The sequence below is a fragment of the Triticum aestivum genome, chromosome 6B (assembly GCF_018294505.1).
Source record: "Triticum aestivum cultivar Chinese Spring chromosome 6B, IWGSC CS RefSeq v2.1, whole genome shotgun sequence".
In the NCBI taxonomy this organism is placed as follows: domain Eukaryota; kingdom Viridiplantae; phylum Streptophyta; class Magnoliopsida; order Poales; family Poaceae; genus Triticum; species Triticum aestivum.
Genome location: NC_057810.1, coordinates 106,043,858 through 106,059,338, shown reverse-complemented (window position 1 = coordinate 106,059,338; position 15,481 = coordinate 106,043,858). Strand labels below are relative to the sequence as shown.

At 48.9% G+C, this 15,481-nt stretch overlaps 1 protein-coding gene across 1 annotated transcript; it reads right to left on the bottom strand.

Moving 5' to 3' along the window:
• Nucleotides 1-3,724: 3,724 nt before the first annotated feature.
• Nucleotides 3,725-6,612, bottom strand: LOC123136036 (probable sodium/metabolite cotransporter BASS3, chloroplastic). The gene is made up of 5 exons (XM_044555319.1): nucleotides 6,110-6,612; nucleotides 5,905-6,000; nucleotides 5,504-5,810; nucleotides 5,166-5,413; nucleotides 3,725-4,443 (listed from the first exon to the last, which is right to left on the bottom strand). Exons 1-5 carry the CDS (start codon nucleotides 6,475-6,477, stop codon nucleotides 4,206-4,208), a joined length of 1,257 nt encoding a protein of 418 aa, XP_044411254.1. The 5' UTR covers nucleotides 6,478-6,612; the 3' UTR covers nucleotides 3,725-4,205.
• Nucleotides 6,613-15,481: the final 8,869 nt, after the last annotated feature.

Genomic DNA, 15,481 nt, shown 5'->3' with positions numbered 1-15,481 from the left:
CTTGAAAATTTTCGTATGCGTGGTCGACGCTGGCGCCAGTGATGGGCGAGCAAGCCACCTGGCCTCCGCCCGGGCTGGCTGGCTGGCCCAAGCGCGGCTCACGCACGAGCAAGCTGCTCGCGGGCTAGCTGCCTGGCCCGAGCGCTCCTCATGCGCGAGCAAAGCCGCCACACCGCAGTTCCAAGCTAGCACACAAGTAGCTGGATGCATCCAGCAGGTTGTGTGCTAGCTTGGCTAGCTGGCTGCCGCGAGCGCCGCTCCGAGCTTTTGACCTTGCCTTCAGCCGGCGGCAGTGGCTGCTTGCCATAGTCGAGGATGATGCAGTAGACAGGCCGGAGGAAGGAGGAGACTTGGTTAATTTTTTTAAGACTGACATGTGGGTCCTATATGTCATGACGTCTAACTTGCCGATCAAATAGACGGTGTTGAGTTAAGGTGCCACATCAATCCTGATGCGTGGGCCAACCCTATCATAAACAGGTTTAAATGTGTCTAATCTTCATTTGGTAATTTTTTTGCCATGGATTTAGAAAATTTCCGTATGTTCTTGCTAATTTTTGTAGAGTGGTGCTTTCTTACTAGGGCTGGGTTTTTTTTTTTGTTAAATACTCTGTGTCTCTACTCTTCGCTACTACTAGTTCAGGAAAGTATCTCTGGAGTGAAGGCTTGGCTGGGGTGACCGTGCGCTGCATTGACATCATCACATCATCAGTCCATCTTACTGACTAAGACACACCCTTCTACATGTGCGACCTTGAAATGATAAATTACAAAGAACATGGATAATCACAATATTTAATGTATGGATAATCATAATGCGCTATTGCTCATCATTACAACATAGAAAAATAAAATTACATGAGCAATCACTTGCGGTATACCATAATGCCAACAAATTTGGTTTGAAAGGAACCGTCCCTTCTTCCATGACAGTCGCGTGGAGCTTCAAAAGATTATTGATCTCATTATAGACACCGCGAGTAAGTGGTGCTGGCTGGTGCAGTGGCTCTCAAGAGTAAAGACAATGTAGTGGGAACCCCAACGTGTTTTTCACTTTGATTAATTTTCCTCCCTTGGGTTACCCTCTACGTGTTGTACCTACTAATACATGAAAAATAGTGGTTTCTGGATCTTTTCAAAATCTGTTCTTGATCGTAGAAACATATCAAAGTAACAATCTTGATCAAGGGCCAAACATGTATCTCATAGTCACGCTGTCTAATTTGTTTTCTTGAGAATATGCAAATTGTGTACCATTGCTTTATATAAGAAGAGAGTATAGTAGAAAAGCTTGTACCCGAGTGAGAAGCACGGGACCAGAAAAGGAGGAAGAAAAAGAAAAGAAAACCAAGCAAGCATCCACTCCTACACAAAAACCCTACTGCTCACAAATAATCACGGTCATCAGCTCTTCTGCAGACACACTCTCTAATAACTATAAAGTAACTACAAGAGCAAGCTGCACGAAATGCCGGTGTATGCCACGAGTGCTGCAATGTAACATGTATCCTAGCTTTACTGTTGTGCTTACGGGGGAGGCTCGTCGGATGAGGAAAGGGAGGGACACATCCTGCAGGAAGCATGATTCGGTGGGTGGCTTGGATACTTGAAAGGGATTCCTTTCTCGTTTGACATTCCCAATGCCTCTTGAGAAGCACCGGACCACAAAAGGAGGAAGAAAGAGAAAATAAAACCAAGCAAGCATCCACTCCTACACAAAAACCCTACTGCTCACAAATAACCACGGTCCTCCGTTATACTGCAGGCATACTCTCTAATAACTATAAAGTAATTACAAGAGCAAACGAATGCCGCTGTAGGCCATGATTGTTGCAACGTAACATGTATCCTAGCTTTACTGTTGTGCTTACGGTGGAGGCGCGTCAGATGGGGAAAGGGAGGGACATATCCTGCAGGAAGCATAGTCGGGTGGGTGGCTTGGATACTTGAAAGGGATCCCTTTCTCGTTTTAACATTCCCAATGCCTCTTAAGCCTAAGTCTGAGGTTAAAACTGTTCTTTTAGGGATTCTACTCATGTTTTGAGCTAACATTGTATCAGTATAGGAACCTACAAAAAAATGGGAAGCCAGGCACCAAAAGAGTTTGATTATATAGTGTGTTGTTCCATACCAATTGTACTATAGTATGTATATTTATTAATGCACGAACATGTGCCTCCACAAGATCTAGACCGAGACTGTAAAGCGCTCCAGAGAGTTGTGGCATATTTATCATATTCATATGTAGTTCGTCAATAAAGTTTGGATCCAGGGCGATAGGTAGCCCGTTATCACTGGCGCACATCTGCCTCGTGATCCCTGCATACCGCCTAGTAGAGGAGCAAAAGTAACTCATAAATGGATTGGGAGGTTTCTGTGAGGCTGTATTTAAAAACTCATTGCATGGGACAAAAGAAGTGCTTATGATTATGGAAAGTGTTTTACTGAGCTCGTGTTCATGTGAGCTTGATTGAATAGTAAATAAAAAAATGAAAATAAATATGAAAAAGTGTCATTTTGCAATGTAACTTTGCAAGCAATGAAATTTTTTTATCAATGTTTGCTACAAAATGAATCATAAATTTTGAATTGCTTTTTTATTTATGTTACTGTTCACCCAAGCTCACATGAGCTCGAGCTCAGTTTAACCGCGTCCATATGAGTATGTAATATGAAATTATGAATGCCTACCAAGTATATTTTTTTTGGTGGCTGCCAGTAGTGGCCCAGTGTGCACACCATATAGCGATCTCGGGCATCAAGAAAAATGTTCGTGAATTTCAAAAATTGTTCGTCGATTCAAAAAAATGTTTGCGGGTTTCAAAAGTTATTCTCATATTTTGAAAAAGGTTCACCCATTAAAAGATGTTCATGAATTCAAAAAATTATAGATTTCAATTTTTTCCTGGATTTCAAATTTATTTTGAATTTTAAAACAAAAAGAAAAACACATAAAAAAGTAAAACCGATTCAGGGAAGGTTCTAGAACCGGTGGGGGAAAGGCAGTGTATTCCCTAATATGGCTAGCCCATATCTGAGCGAGCGAAACGGGGCGGGCGCATTTGGTCCCCATCCCCTAAACTACGCAGGAAATATGAGATGAGAATCTAAAATCGCTGTTGAGAGCTATGGATGGCTTCATTTTACTAAACTTTGTTCATATGGAAAGTCTTTTCCAACGACACGATGTTGACAGTACCCATGCTAGGACAATTTGACTTACTTATCGTCGACATTCCTTTCAGCGCCCACGCGGGCTTACATTCAGCGACAAAACGAAGCAATGGACCTCTCTGGCCAACTTAAAACAAAAGTGAAATAGACAGGAGAAGAGATACTCATTAAACGACTGATGTAGAGTGTGATTTTTCTTCTCTCCTTTCTTTGTCATCATTTGTAGTTGCCTAGTTGGGAGCTATGCCCGTGGCATCCCCAAACCGTTACGTCCACAGCTTATGCCAGGACCATCAGAGTGACAGATAAACTACAGGACAAGTCAAGTCCTCTTGTCTCACTTCATCACTTGTTTGTTACAGAAATATCAAACCATTGGCGACAACAGATATTTTGAGAACAACACAAACGAAAAGCCTGTCTTCATCTTTCTGTTCCACAAAGGGGGATTGTATACTAAACTCTATTTTGTCCAACTAATAGTCTTGAATTCAACATTCAGCTTTGCCGAAGAGTGAAAATTAGATTAAGCACGTTTGCGACATAGAAGGACTGAATTTGAAAGGATATTACGCAAAAACAAGGACTTGGTAAGGGTACATAAATTCATGGGGTTCATCTTGGGAAGAATTGCTTCGCTGATTTTGGCATTGCACATGCATATGCTTAGTGGTACATAGGGATCATGAACGTGTCTACTATCTAGTATCTACAAAAAATGGCTAAGGAGGCGCCACTAATTAATTAATGGAGCCTACTGCACATGGTATGATAACTGATAAATGACTGGCATCTCATTATCCTTCCGTCATATGCAGCCATGCAGGTTGTTTCTGTGGCGAGGTTATCCTCAGCCGCTGCTTATCTTGCACAATCTGCGGTTTGTAGTGCTGCCTTTTGTAGCTACTATGGCATGCCTGATTGCTGGATGAGGCGCAGGACATCATCCCTGTAACTGCGTCCCCAAACGGCAGCAGAGTTTCTCAAGCTGGGAGCCCTTGAAAAAATTTCAATGCTATAAATCCAGCCTCTCACGATCTTGCATCAGCGGAAGCTTGTGGGAAGAATCTTGAAGGAATGTCTCTTATTCGCATGCCACTTCCCCAGTACGATGCAAGGGTCAAACCAAATATTGCCATGACAACAACAGAACATGCTGCAGGAACTGCCTGGCTGATTCCAAGAAATTGCGTAGCAAGAAGTCCGGCTAGGGTGGAGCTCTGCATTCCAGTACACACTGAAATAGTCCTACAAACAGGCTCTTCTTGCCTACACATAAGTGCAATAAGAAAATTAGCCAAACAGCATCAAGGAACTTCAGAAGCATAGTTTTATGCGAAAAAAAGATTGCTGGCTGTAACAGAAGCCATTAATGATGATGTGATACTAGTTCACTTTTCAAGACACAGGACGAAGGTACCAAATGCTGCAAATAACAGGCCATTTATCATGATGGTTACTAGATTGAATTAAGTTTCAGTTTTGGAAATTAGTGGTCATGACAAATGTGAATAGAAAAATACGCTTTTCTAATAGGTTAGTTTAATGGAATAATTCAGGTAAAATATACAATATGGAGCCAGACGACTTGCCACTGGAATATAAACATAATATGAAATATGATACGTCTAACACATTTCACCATTTTTTACAGCATGAATTTCACCATATTGTTTTCAAAAGGAACTACTTTACTGAAACTATGTGTGACTAACAAAAAATTTAAATAACAGAATTTAATTATTTAGTGAAATTGGTCAAGATTTCTCTAGAGGCAAAATTTCATTTCCTGTTAGAAGGTAAATATGATCGGCATATAGGACTTCTGCAGACGTAACAGAAAGTAGCATCAAAGAAAAGAGATGACTCAGTTCCATCAATATTGCACATAAGATTGAATCGTGCTTTAGCAAAATCATGGGCAAAAAATCAACTATGCAAGAGGAACATTACAAATGAATATAAATGTAATCACGGCATTTAATGATTACCTCAACTGAGGCAACTTGGAAACCCAGTAACCGACAACAAAAGCCGCAATGTGGAAAGTCACTATGGGGAGAAGTAACATGAATCCTTGTGATGAGAGGAGCATGGTCCTATTTATAGCAAGAGGGCTCCCAATACAGAGTGATGTGCACACCATAGCAACAAATGGCATCACTGGTTGTATGACGTTAACCACTGGTTTTGCATAGGTATTCAGAAGGAGACCTACTGTCACAGGCAGAAGAACCACCTGGAAAAAAAAATCAGAAATCAGAGTAAAATCAAAGAATGACCTTGTTAGTTAGCAAGAAACCACCTGGAACTGGAACGATTCCATTACCTGGAGAATCGATTTCGCCATTGCAATTCCATTAACCGGAACCACTGAACCAATCAACAAACCAGTGAGAATAGGTGTCACAATCACCGAAGATATGGTGGAGTAGGTCGTGAGCAGAATACTCAACGCAACATCTCCTTTCCCCAGGAAGCTGGCATAGCTCGAAAGCTGCGCGCCCGAGACGCAGCATGTAAGCATGAAACCAGCGAAGAAGGCGGATGGCATCCGGAACACCCTTGCGATCAGCACTCCCAGCAGCGGCTTGAGCATGTACTGGGCCATGTAACCAATCGACAGCGGCACTGGCCTGGATTTGGGAACACAACACACGACCAGACAAAAAATGGTTTCACATTTGCTCTATGATCTTGGGTGAAGCCGTAGAAGAGTGAAAAATATACCTCTTGAAGGCCAGAGCGAAGTCGTCGAAGGATAGTTTGATGCCAATGGAGAGCATGATGCCTCCGAGCGCAGGTGCGTACAGCTCCTTGGAGACCCTGCAAAAGGACTTACAATAATCAAATCAATCAATGACCATGTGCTGCTAGCTGTGCAAAATTCCAAGCCAAGAATCTTCTTGAAGCGTCCAGCGGACGCTTGGCTCACCAGGAGAAGGTGGCAGGGTTGCCGAGGGCGGCGACGGCCGTGGCGACGACGACGAGCGGGAGCAGCGCGGAGACCGCCTCCGAGGGGTCCCCGGCCCCCTCGGCGTCAGACGGGGAGGCATCGGCCTCGGCGCTGAAGGAGAGCAGCCAGGCGCTCCCCTCGCGGCGCGGCCAGCCGACGCGGCCGAGCGACGGCGCGGAGCAGAAGGTGGTGGGCGCCGCCGCCCGCCGCCGCCGGAGGAGCGACGCTGGGGAGGCGCACGGCTGCGGCGGGGAAGAGACGAAGCGCAGGGGGCGGTGCGAGTTGGCGTGGCCCAGTGCGTAGCGAGAGGGGAGGGAGGAGGAGGCGGCCGCCACGGCGACGGACATGGCGACGGCGAGAGGCGGTGCGAACCGGATTGGGTGGTCGAGGAGGAGGGGCGTGGGCACCTCGAGAAGATAGAATGGAGGAGGTGCCCGTGTATGTTTGGGCGCGCTCGACCGGACCAGGTGTGCGCTCCCCGGTTTGGCACCTGTCTTTCCAAGCTGGTAAATTTTATTTTATTTGAGGCTAGTCTTTCCAAGGTGGCTTTTCTTTTTCTTTTTTAGAGGTTTCCAAGGTGATGCCTAAGAGCATCTCCAGCCATTGGCCCCTCCAAAGAGGCTTGAAAATCGCCGCATGGGGGTGAGCCGGTGCTAAAATCGACGCTGGGGCGATTGGGTTCCCAGCCGCCGCCCCCAGGTGCCGATATCGGTCCATTTTTCCGCAAATGACCCCGCTCTTTGGCCCAGTTTCGGCGAAAAATCGGCCCGATATCGGCACAAATCGGTCCATATTTGCCATGGTTCGGCCCAAATTCAACAAAAATAATTTTTTTATCACATAGTTCATCACAGAAAATCAATAGAAATCAAATAGTTCAACAACAAATAATTCAATACAAATTACATAGTTCAACAAATAAAAACTCATATTTCATCACACGTCCAGCTAGGCGTTGCCCTTGAACCTTCATAGGTGCTCCACCAGATCATGCTGCAGTTGTTGATGCACCTGTGGGTCTCGGATCTCCTGACGCATATTGAGGAAGGCAGTCCAGGTTGCCGGTAGCTGGTGATCAACTTGCGCAAGAGGAACCTGCCTGTAATATGGTTCAGTGTCAAATAGTGGTCTTCCTGCTCGCTCTCAATGATCATGTTGTGCAAGATGACACAGCAAGTCATGATCTCCCACATTTGATCTTTCGACCAGGTCTGAGCAGGGTACCGGACAACAGCAAATCGAGATTGGAGCACACCAAATGCCCGCTCGACATCCTTCCTGCAAGCCTCATGAACCTTCGCAAAGTGGGAGTTCTTGCCTCCTGACACAGAGTTTGAGATAGTCTTCACAAATGTAGACCACCACGGATAGATGTCATCATCTAGGTAGTACCCCTTGCTGTAGTGCCGCCCATTGACCTCGAAGTTCACTGGAGGAGAATGACCTTCAACAAGCTTGGCAAAGACGGGGGAGCACTGTAGCACGTTGATGTCATTGTGAGTTCCTGGAATACCAAAGAAGGAGTGCCAAATCCAGAGGTCGTGTGTGGCCACTGCCTCAAGTACCACTGCAACCGCCTTTGGCGCCTTTGTACATCCCCTGCCAAGAAAATGGACAGTTCTTCCATTTCTAATGCATGCAGTCGATGCTTCCAAGCATCCCAGGAAATCCTCTTGCTACATTCTGTGCTAGGATCCGAGCAGTGTCTTCAGCATTGGGTGATCACAAGTATTGCTGTCCAAACACTGCCACCATTGCCCTGTAGAACTTGTACAAACACTCAATGGTCGTGGACTCGGCCATGCGCCCATAGTCATCGAGTGAATCACTGGAAGCTCTGTATGCAAGCATCCTCATAGCTGTCATGCACTTCTGGATTGAGGTGAATCCAAGTGTGCCGGTGCAATCCTTCTTGCACTTGATGTAGCTGCCGAACTCCCGGATGGATATCACAATCCTGAGGAAAAGCTTTCGGCTCATCCAATACCAGTGCCAAAAAACTTTGTCGCCATGCAATGGAGCGTCGGCGAAGTAGTCGGAGTAGAACATGAAATAGCCTTCTAGACGATGCCGGTTCTTTGCCTTTTAGCCGCCCCGGCGCCGAGCCACCTCGCCACGGCTTTTCACTGCTTGCTAGCAGGCCGGCGAGGGCGGCGAGGACCATGAGATGCTTCTCCTCGTGCACGTCGGCATCGGCTTCCTCCTCCAGCAACGCTGTGAATGCCTCCTCGTCGTCCGAGTACATCGCCGAGCAGGCAAACCACCGAACACTTGGCGGGCGTGGTGGGCGCACAGCCGCCGGTATACCGCCCTGCGTGGTCGGAGCACCAAAAAACTTGCCCGGAAGATGGTGGAGAGGTTGCCGCGGCGAAACCTTCTATCTTTTTCGCGCAGGGAATGGCATATCTAGCGGTGCTGGGCGGCGGGCGGCGCCGGGATTGGAAGGGTGGTGGCCGAGCGCTCGCGCGTGGGGGGCGAATCTGGACGATTACCTTGACTTTTCGCCTGACAGTGTGGCCCATGTGTGTTTTTTTCCTTTCGCCGGAGCCCCCGGGTGCCCCCAGCGTGCTGGGTTCGGCCCGGGGTCGCCAGGCTAAAAAAGGGCCAAGCCGGCGGATTTCGACATCTTGGGGCGCGACTGGGGGTTTTTTGGGTGTCGGCGCGAAAAAAGTCGCCCTGGGGGCCTGTTGGGGGCACGGCTAGAGATGCTCTAAACCTGATCATACCTCGGGTTTCAGGCCGGGCTTCACAAATCCCAAAGTGAAATTCCTAGGCATGAGCCCGTACCGAAGCATGAATATGTGTTTCCTCATGCCTGACCTTGGCTTGAATGGAAGCCCGAAAGCCTGACCTGAATGATGTTTTTCTATTAGTGCATGTGTAAGACTGTTTTGAAGCCTGAAAGCCATACCAAGAAGTTGAAATAGGGAAACCCGAACTTGGCCCAAATATTCGTTAGGGCTGCAAAACGAAGCCAGGGCCTCGCGAGGTCCTCGTTTTTCTAGTCGGGCAACCCATGATCAGGTTTAGTGTTGCGGATGTTGGTCTGATAAGAGCACCTCCAAAGTTCAAAGTGGGTCACCAAAACGCCTGCAATCTTTTGGACTGAAATGGATCCTTTAGACACTTTGAGCCATCCAATGTGGATCACCAAATTGGATGGTCTGGACTCTTGAAATCCCATAGCCCGGCCCAAAACTAGGGGAGATCTAGGGAGTTCGGACGTCCCTATGTCATAGTTCGACACCCATGTCCCACCTAAAACCCCCAGCATGCGCGTCGTCACAGTCCTGCCATTTCTCACGCGAAAGCTCGCCGTCTCCGCCTCAGTTACCGCCGCCACCACCAGTTCCATCGTGTGTGCCACCATGATGGAATTGTCGCAACCCTTACAAGGTTCATCGTCATGCCATACCTAGAGCCCGTCCTTCATGTGTTGGTGCCAGTGAAGAAGAAGGCGCTAGCGGACACTCAAGCCAGAGATCCTCATCAACAGCGGCCCGTCGTGTCCCTGCCGCCTAGGCAATAGCCACCCTACTTCGTTGCTCATCGATACGGTCTAGGTGGCACGCAACAATCACCAACTGCCGCCGCCTCCTTCACCTCCGGCAAGCCTCCACCATACACCGTCGACCTCAACAACGGCTATATGTTCATTGAGTTGTCCACACTCATCTGATTGCAGTTTCAGTCCGAGGAGCCCCCATTAGGCAGTAGCCAGTCATTGTTTGGTTGATTGCCTCCCCGAAACTCGACGAGGGTCACTAAAGAGGAGATTATGAACACAATCTATAATGGCGGCGAGCACGAGGACGGACAAGTCGATGACCACTACTCGCCTTAAGTGGAGCAAGACACGACCATGATGGACACCCAACAGCCTATTGTGCCTGATGTGGCCGTAAAGTAGAGGGGTTTGTCATACTCGAACAAGGACTATGAATTGTTGTGTGCAACTTGGTTGGGCACTAGTGTGATTTGGCAAAGTGTGCATGATTTTTTCATGAGCACTGTTGGGGATATAACTATTAGGTATGACCTGTCGTGGTTCTAAGTCTGACAGTAGAATGGGGGGTAGGTATGGAGAGGCAAGATCCTAGCTATGGAGCAGTTGTGAAGACACTGGATGTACGAGTTCAGGCCCTTCTCGGAGGAAGTAATAGCCCTACGTCTCGGGGCCCGGAGGCGGTCGACTGGATTATGTGTGTATGGATTACAGGGGCGCGAACCCTTTACACTGAGGAGGGGGGTGGCTTATATAGTGTCTGCCAGATCCCTCCGGCCCTCAGTTATGCAGGGTTTAAAGTACATTAAGACTAGGCGTTACTGGTAACGCCTTACATAAAGTGTCCTAAATGCCATAAAGACTACTTAATTATAGACCGTTTGGATGCAGAGTGGTTCTTGATCTCCTGGTGGTCGAGTGAGTCTTCATGGTCGAGTCCTTCGAGTCCGTCGAGTGAAGTCTCTCTTGGTCGACTGGAAGGCAGTTTCTTCTGAGGGTGTCCTTGGGAAGGGTACTTAAGAAAGGTCTGTGACCCTACCCTAGGTGCATGACTTCATCATTAGCCCCCGAATGGATCGAGGTTTGAGTGAGGAAGGAGTTGATAATATTTCCGACCTACTTTTGTGTTCTGAACATGTCTCATCTTGGACCAATAACCTTTTGTTGATGACAGCAACTTTTATCTCAGTCGCCTTGATCCATTCCTTTCTTATGTCGAGTGAACTTTTGCACTTAATAAACTTCCGAGCGACGAATCGCAGGAAATCCATCGTCTTGCAGATTGATCTGCTGTTAGCGGATTTTGTGGGATACGAATTTTGGGAAGCGCGCGAAGCGGGGCGGACCGCGGCGCTCGGACGTGATAGGACATAGACGCCTCGATTTCCGCGCCGCCTTTTTCGCCACGTATCATGCGTGCGCGACTGTTTCGGGATGTGATAGGATCGCCCAGGCCCACTTTTCATCCACTCGGAAGTGTCCTTATAAAATGCGCCGGGCGAGGGTTTTTTGAACAGTACCTCCCCATTTCTCCTTCTGCCCTCTCCATCTCCGCCCGCAGCACCTGCTCTCGCATCCGCCCATCCACTCCTCGTGCACTTCACCGGCAACAATGGTGAAGGAGAAGATGGCAGCTCTGGAGCGCGCGAAGAAAGCGATGGCGACGGGGAAGGCGTAAGGGAGAGCGACCAGTCGGGGCGGATCCTCATCAAGGTCCCGCTTGCCGCATGGTTGGGTCCAAGGGGATTGGATCCGATCGACCATCACCGAGACGGATCTCACTGAGATGGCCAATGAGGGCTTGATCCCTCACGGGGCTGCGAGGCTCCCGGGGAACGAGTGGCACCCGCAGCCGCAGGAGGGTGAGTGCGTTCTTCTGGCTACTCACGTAGACCGTGGGTTCTCCCTGCCTCCGAGTGTTTTCTTCCGTGGGTTCTTGAATTTCTTTGGGGCGCAACTCCACCATTTCAACCCAAATTCCAATGCCTACCTTGCTGCCTTTGTGTCCATGTGCGAGAATTTCCTGGGTTGTCGACCACACTGGGGTCTCTTTAAGCACATATTCACTTGTCGCTCACAGACAGTGAAAAAGGTGAGTCCGGATGATGATAGGACTAAGGTTATTCAGATGTGCGGGGGTCTTGGGATTCAGATGAGGAGCAAGAGCACTTTTCCGGCCATGACCCTCCCAGAGTCGGTCAGAGGATGGCAGTCGACTTGGTTCTACTACCAAGACGAGTCGACGCCGGGGCAGTCGACTGGTCTCCCTCCGTTTTCCATGGACCGAGTGAACAAGCCCTCTTCTCTGAAGGTGCTCCCTGAGGAGAAAGCCTAAGTAAAAATGCTGATGGAGCGTGTAGTCCAGCTAGTTCGGGAAGGAGTGACAGGCATGGACCTTCTGGAGGTCTTCCTTAGGCGGCGCATCCAGCCACTTCAGTATAGAGGCCACCCAATGTGGCTGTACTGTGGAACCGAGGATGAAACTCGGGTCCACCCAGAGGCAGTCGACGACGCCACACTGGAGAGGTGGATGGCCGCGATCACAGGGAATAAGGACAACCCTCGAGGAGCCAGGAGGATCCCACCACTCGACCATTCCTACACTACGGACATGGTATGCCCACTTTACCTTCAATTGTAATCTTGCTATACTCATTCTGCTTCTGCTGCAAATTGGTCGATTGATCTTTGTTTTGTTGTCTGTCAGGCCACCACTGAACTATACTCGATGCCCAATGGAGCACAGATGCCGACTGAGGAGGAGGAAGGAAGTGGGGGCGAAAGCCAGGAGGAGTGGGATTCGGATGCTGCTGATGATGATGAAGGTGATGACTCTGAGGAGGAAGAAGAGGAGGAGGAGGAAGTTGCACCACCTCGCTCGGAAATACGCTCGAAGCTCGTCCATGACCCTGCGACCGAGCGTGGTAAGGGGGTCGCAACTGTCGCTCAGTCGACCAAGCACCCTCGAACCACTTCTCCGGTGCCACTGAGAAAGCTCCAAAGCAATCTCGAGTGGCGCCGTCGAAGGTCTTGCCGAAGATGAAGATGGCGATTCCCACTATCTCAGGGTAATGTTGCTTTCTGAGTCTTCTTGTTCCACATGAATTTATTCTTGGTCAACTTGATGAATCAACCGACTGACTTCTGCAGTTGCAGTGCTGCTACTTCTGATACTTCGGCCAGGGCTGAAGATCATGAGATGGAAGACGCTGCTACTTCTAAACCTAGTATGACCTTTACAGTTCAATCTTTAGTCGATCAGCTCGGTGTCTCTAATTTTGATTCTTTTCTGTAGCTCCACCCAATGTCATTATTACCCTTCCTGACGATGACGATGAGGAACCATTGTGGCAGAGGAGGAACAGAAAAACGTTTGCCGGCAAGGCGACTCAAGACGTGCCAGCACCCGAAACACTAATCACGGAGGGAGAGCACGTCACTCGGCCCACCGTCTCCTTTGCAGTGCCATTGACGAGTGCTCGCTCCCCGTCGTCAAGTGCTGGACAGCCTTCACTGTTCTCGACCCACTACGTCCCGGAGGACCAAGCCAGTGCTGCGAAAGAAGCAATACGCCAGGCGGGAGTCATGATGGAGCAAGTGAAGGCCATACGAGAAGCCAGCCAGGCAGCTTATGATGCCAGTTCAGCTCTTCAGAGTAATGTTCAGGTCAGTCGGTCACCGCCTGTTCTGTTAGGATATGATATCTGAAAATTCTTCTTCCTGAAATTCTTAGTGATTGTCCTACACCCACTGGGTGTGTTGATTGAAATTCCGAACTAGTGGGGGCACGCTGAGTGCACCCACTGGGTGTAGTCCCCAAGGCTATGGTGGACTGCTGGCAGTCGACCATAGTCTTTATATCTTAAATTTTTCCTTCATTCGATTAGGTCGAAATGGATTTATGGACCGGTGGGGGCACGCTGAGTGCACCCACTGGGTGTAGTCCTCGAGACTGTGGTCGACTGCTGGCAATTGACTACAGTCTGAAGAACACGTCCTGTTTTTTTTCGTTGGTCGACCGGTCGACTCTAACTTGATAGAACTAGTGGGGGCACGCTGAGTGCACCCACTGGGTGTAGTCCCCAAGACTACGGTCGAATGTTTGTATTCGGCTGTAGTCTTAGAAACGTATGATTTTTCCTTAGTCACTCGGAAGTGAATTATCTTTGACATTTTGTCGACTGATTCTTTGTAGAAATCCTGCGACCTTGCTGCTCGTTATACTGAGATGGAGAACAAACACATCCAGCTGGGGCTTGATCTGAAGCTGGCCCAGGAGAATTTAACGAAGGCGAAGGAGGAAGCTAAAGGTATGTTTGGTGAGGCTTCCGACGACTGCCTTTGCCCCTCATTTGTTTCAAATTCTGACCTTGCTGTAACCTTGCAGGCAAAGTGAAGGATGTCCTGAAGAAGAAAGACCTTGAGTTGGCTGAAATGCAGAAGGCGGCTTTAGAGAAAACCAAGCTTGCAGATGAGAAGTTGGCTTCGGTCACCAAGCTTGAAGAAGAGAACATCAATCTGAAAGCTGCTCTTGATGCTGCCAACAAAGAGGTCAGTCGACTGAAAAGTGACAAGATTGCCCTGAGTGACAAGGCCAGTGAGTTGGTGGGGAAGAAGAACGATCTGGAGGCTTATCTGGGCGGACTCACCAAGAAGCTATTCCTCATGCTTGAAGGTAATCTTTTGCACCAAACAGACATTTTAACTGTGATCTTTTCATTCGACTGTTGTTTTGACTCGGTGGTTGTACTTGCTGAGTTTTGCCAGAACTTTGAAGAGGAGACCGGTCGACTAGAGCCAAACCTGGACCCCATCAACTCTCCTGTGAAGGATGAAGTCGCCATGAACGTGCTCCGGCTCGAATCTCGTGTCGCTGCCGTCGTCGATTACCTCGCCAGGCTAAAGGTTGCCACTTCTCGCATTGACGCCACACTCTGGCCCAGGGAGACACTCCAGAATGACCTCGAGTCCTTGATGACTCGACTGAACACAGTCCCAAGTCGAGTGCAGGAGTGGATGAAGTCTTCTGCCAGGTGTGGTGCAGACGTTGCTCTATCTCTGGCCCGAGTCCATTGCAAGGATGCACGAGAGGACAAGCTGGCGGCTCTTCGGGTGGCTAACAACAAGAAGCACGATTTCCGGTCTTTCATGGAGACTTTCATCGCCGCTGCCACTCGGATTGCTGATGGAATCGACCTTGACGAGTTCGTTGCACCTTCCAGCCCTCCGCAGGAGGGGTAAAAAACTTCTGAGCTCCACACTTTAAATTTGCCTCGGTATGCCGAGTGGTTTTTGTAACCGACAAACCTTAACAGGCCTAGCGCCTGAGCACTTTCGGTTCCATTAGGTGTTTATCCGAACTTGGATTCGACATTTAAATATGCTTGCATTTGGTTTGAGGTGTCTCTTGCAGGTTAAAGCGAGGTGCTTATTGCAATCGACTTGTTCCCCAATACACTTAGGCAGGCACTTGGGCTGCAGCTAAGCTTCCGAGTGAGAGGTCTGCTCTCCACTCGGTAGGATCTCAAAACTTAGGTGAGCACTGGGCTGCAGCTAAGCTTCCGAGTGAGAGGTCTGCTCTCCACTCGGTAGGATCTCAAAACTTAGGCGAGCACTGGGCTGCAGCTAAGCCCCCGAGTGGGAGGTCTGCTCTCCACTCGGTAGGATTTTCAAAACTTAGGCGAGCACTGGGCTGCAGCTAAGCCCCCGAGTGGGAGGTCTGCTTTCCACTCGGTAGGATTTTCAAAACTTAGGCGAGCACTGGGCTGCAGCTAAGCCCCCGAGTGGGAGGTCTGCTCTCCACTCGCTAGGATTTTCAAAACTTAGGCGAGCATCGGGCTGCAGCT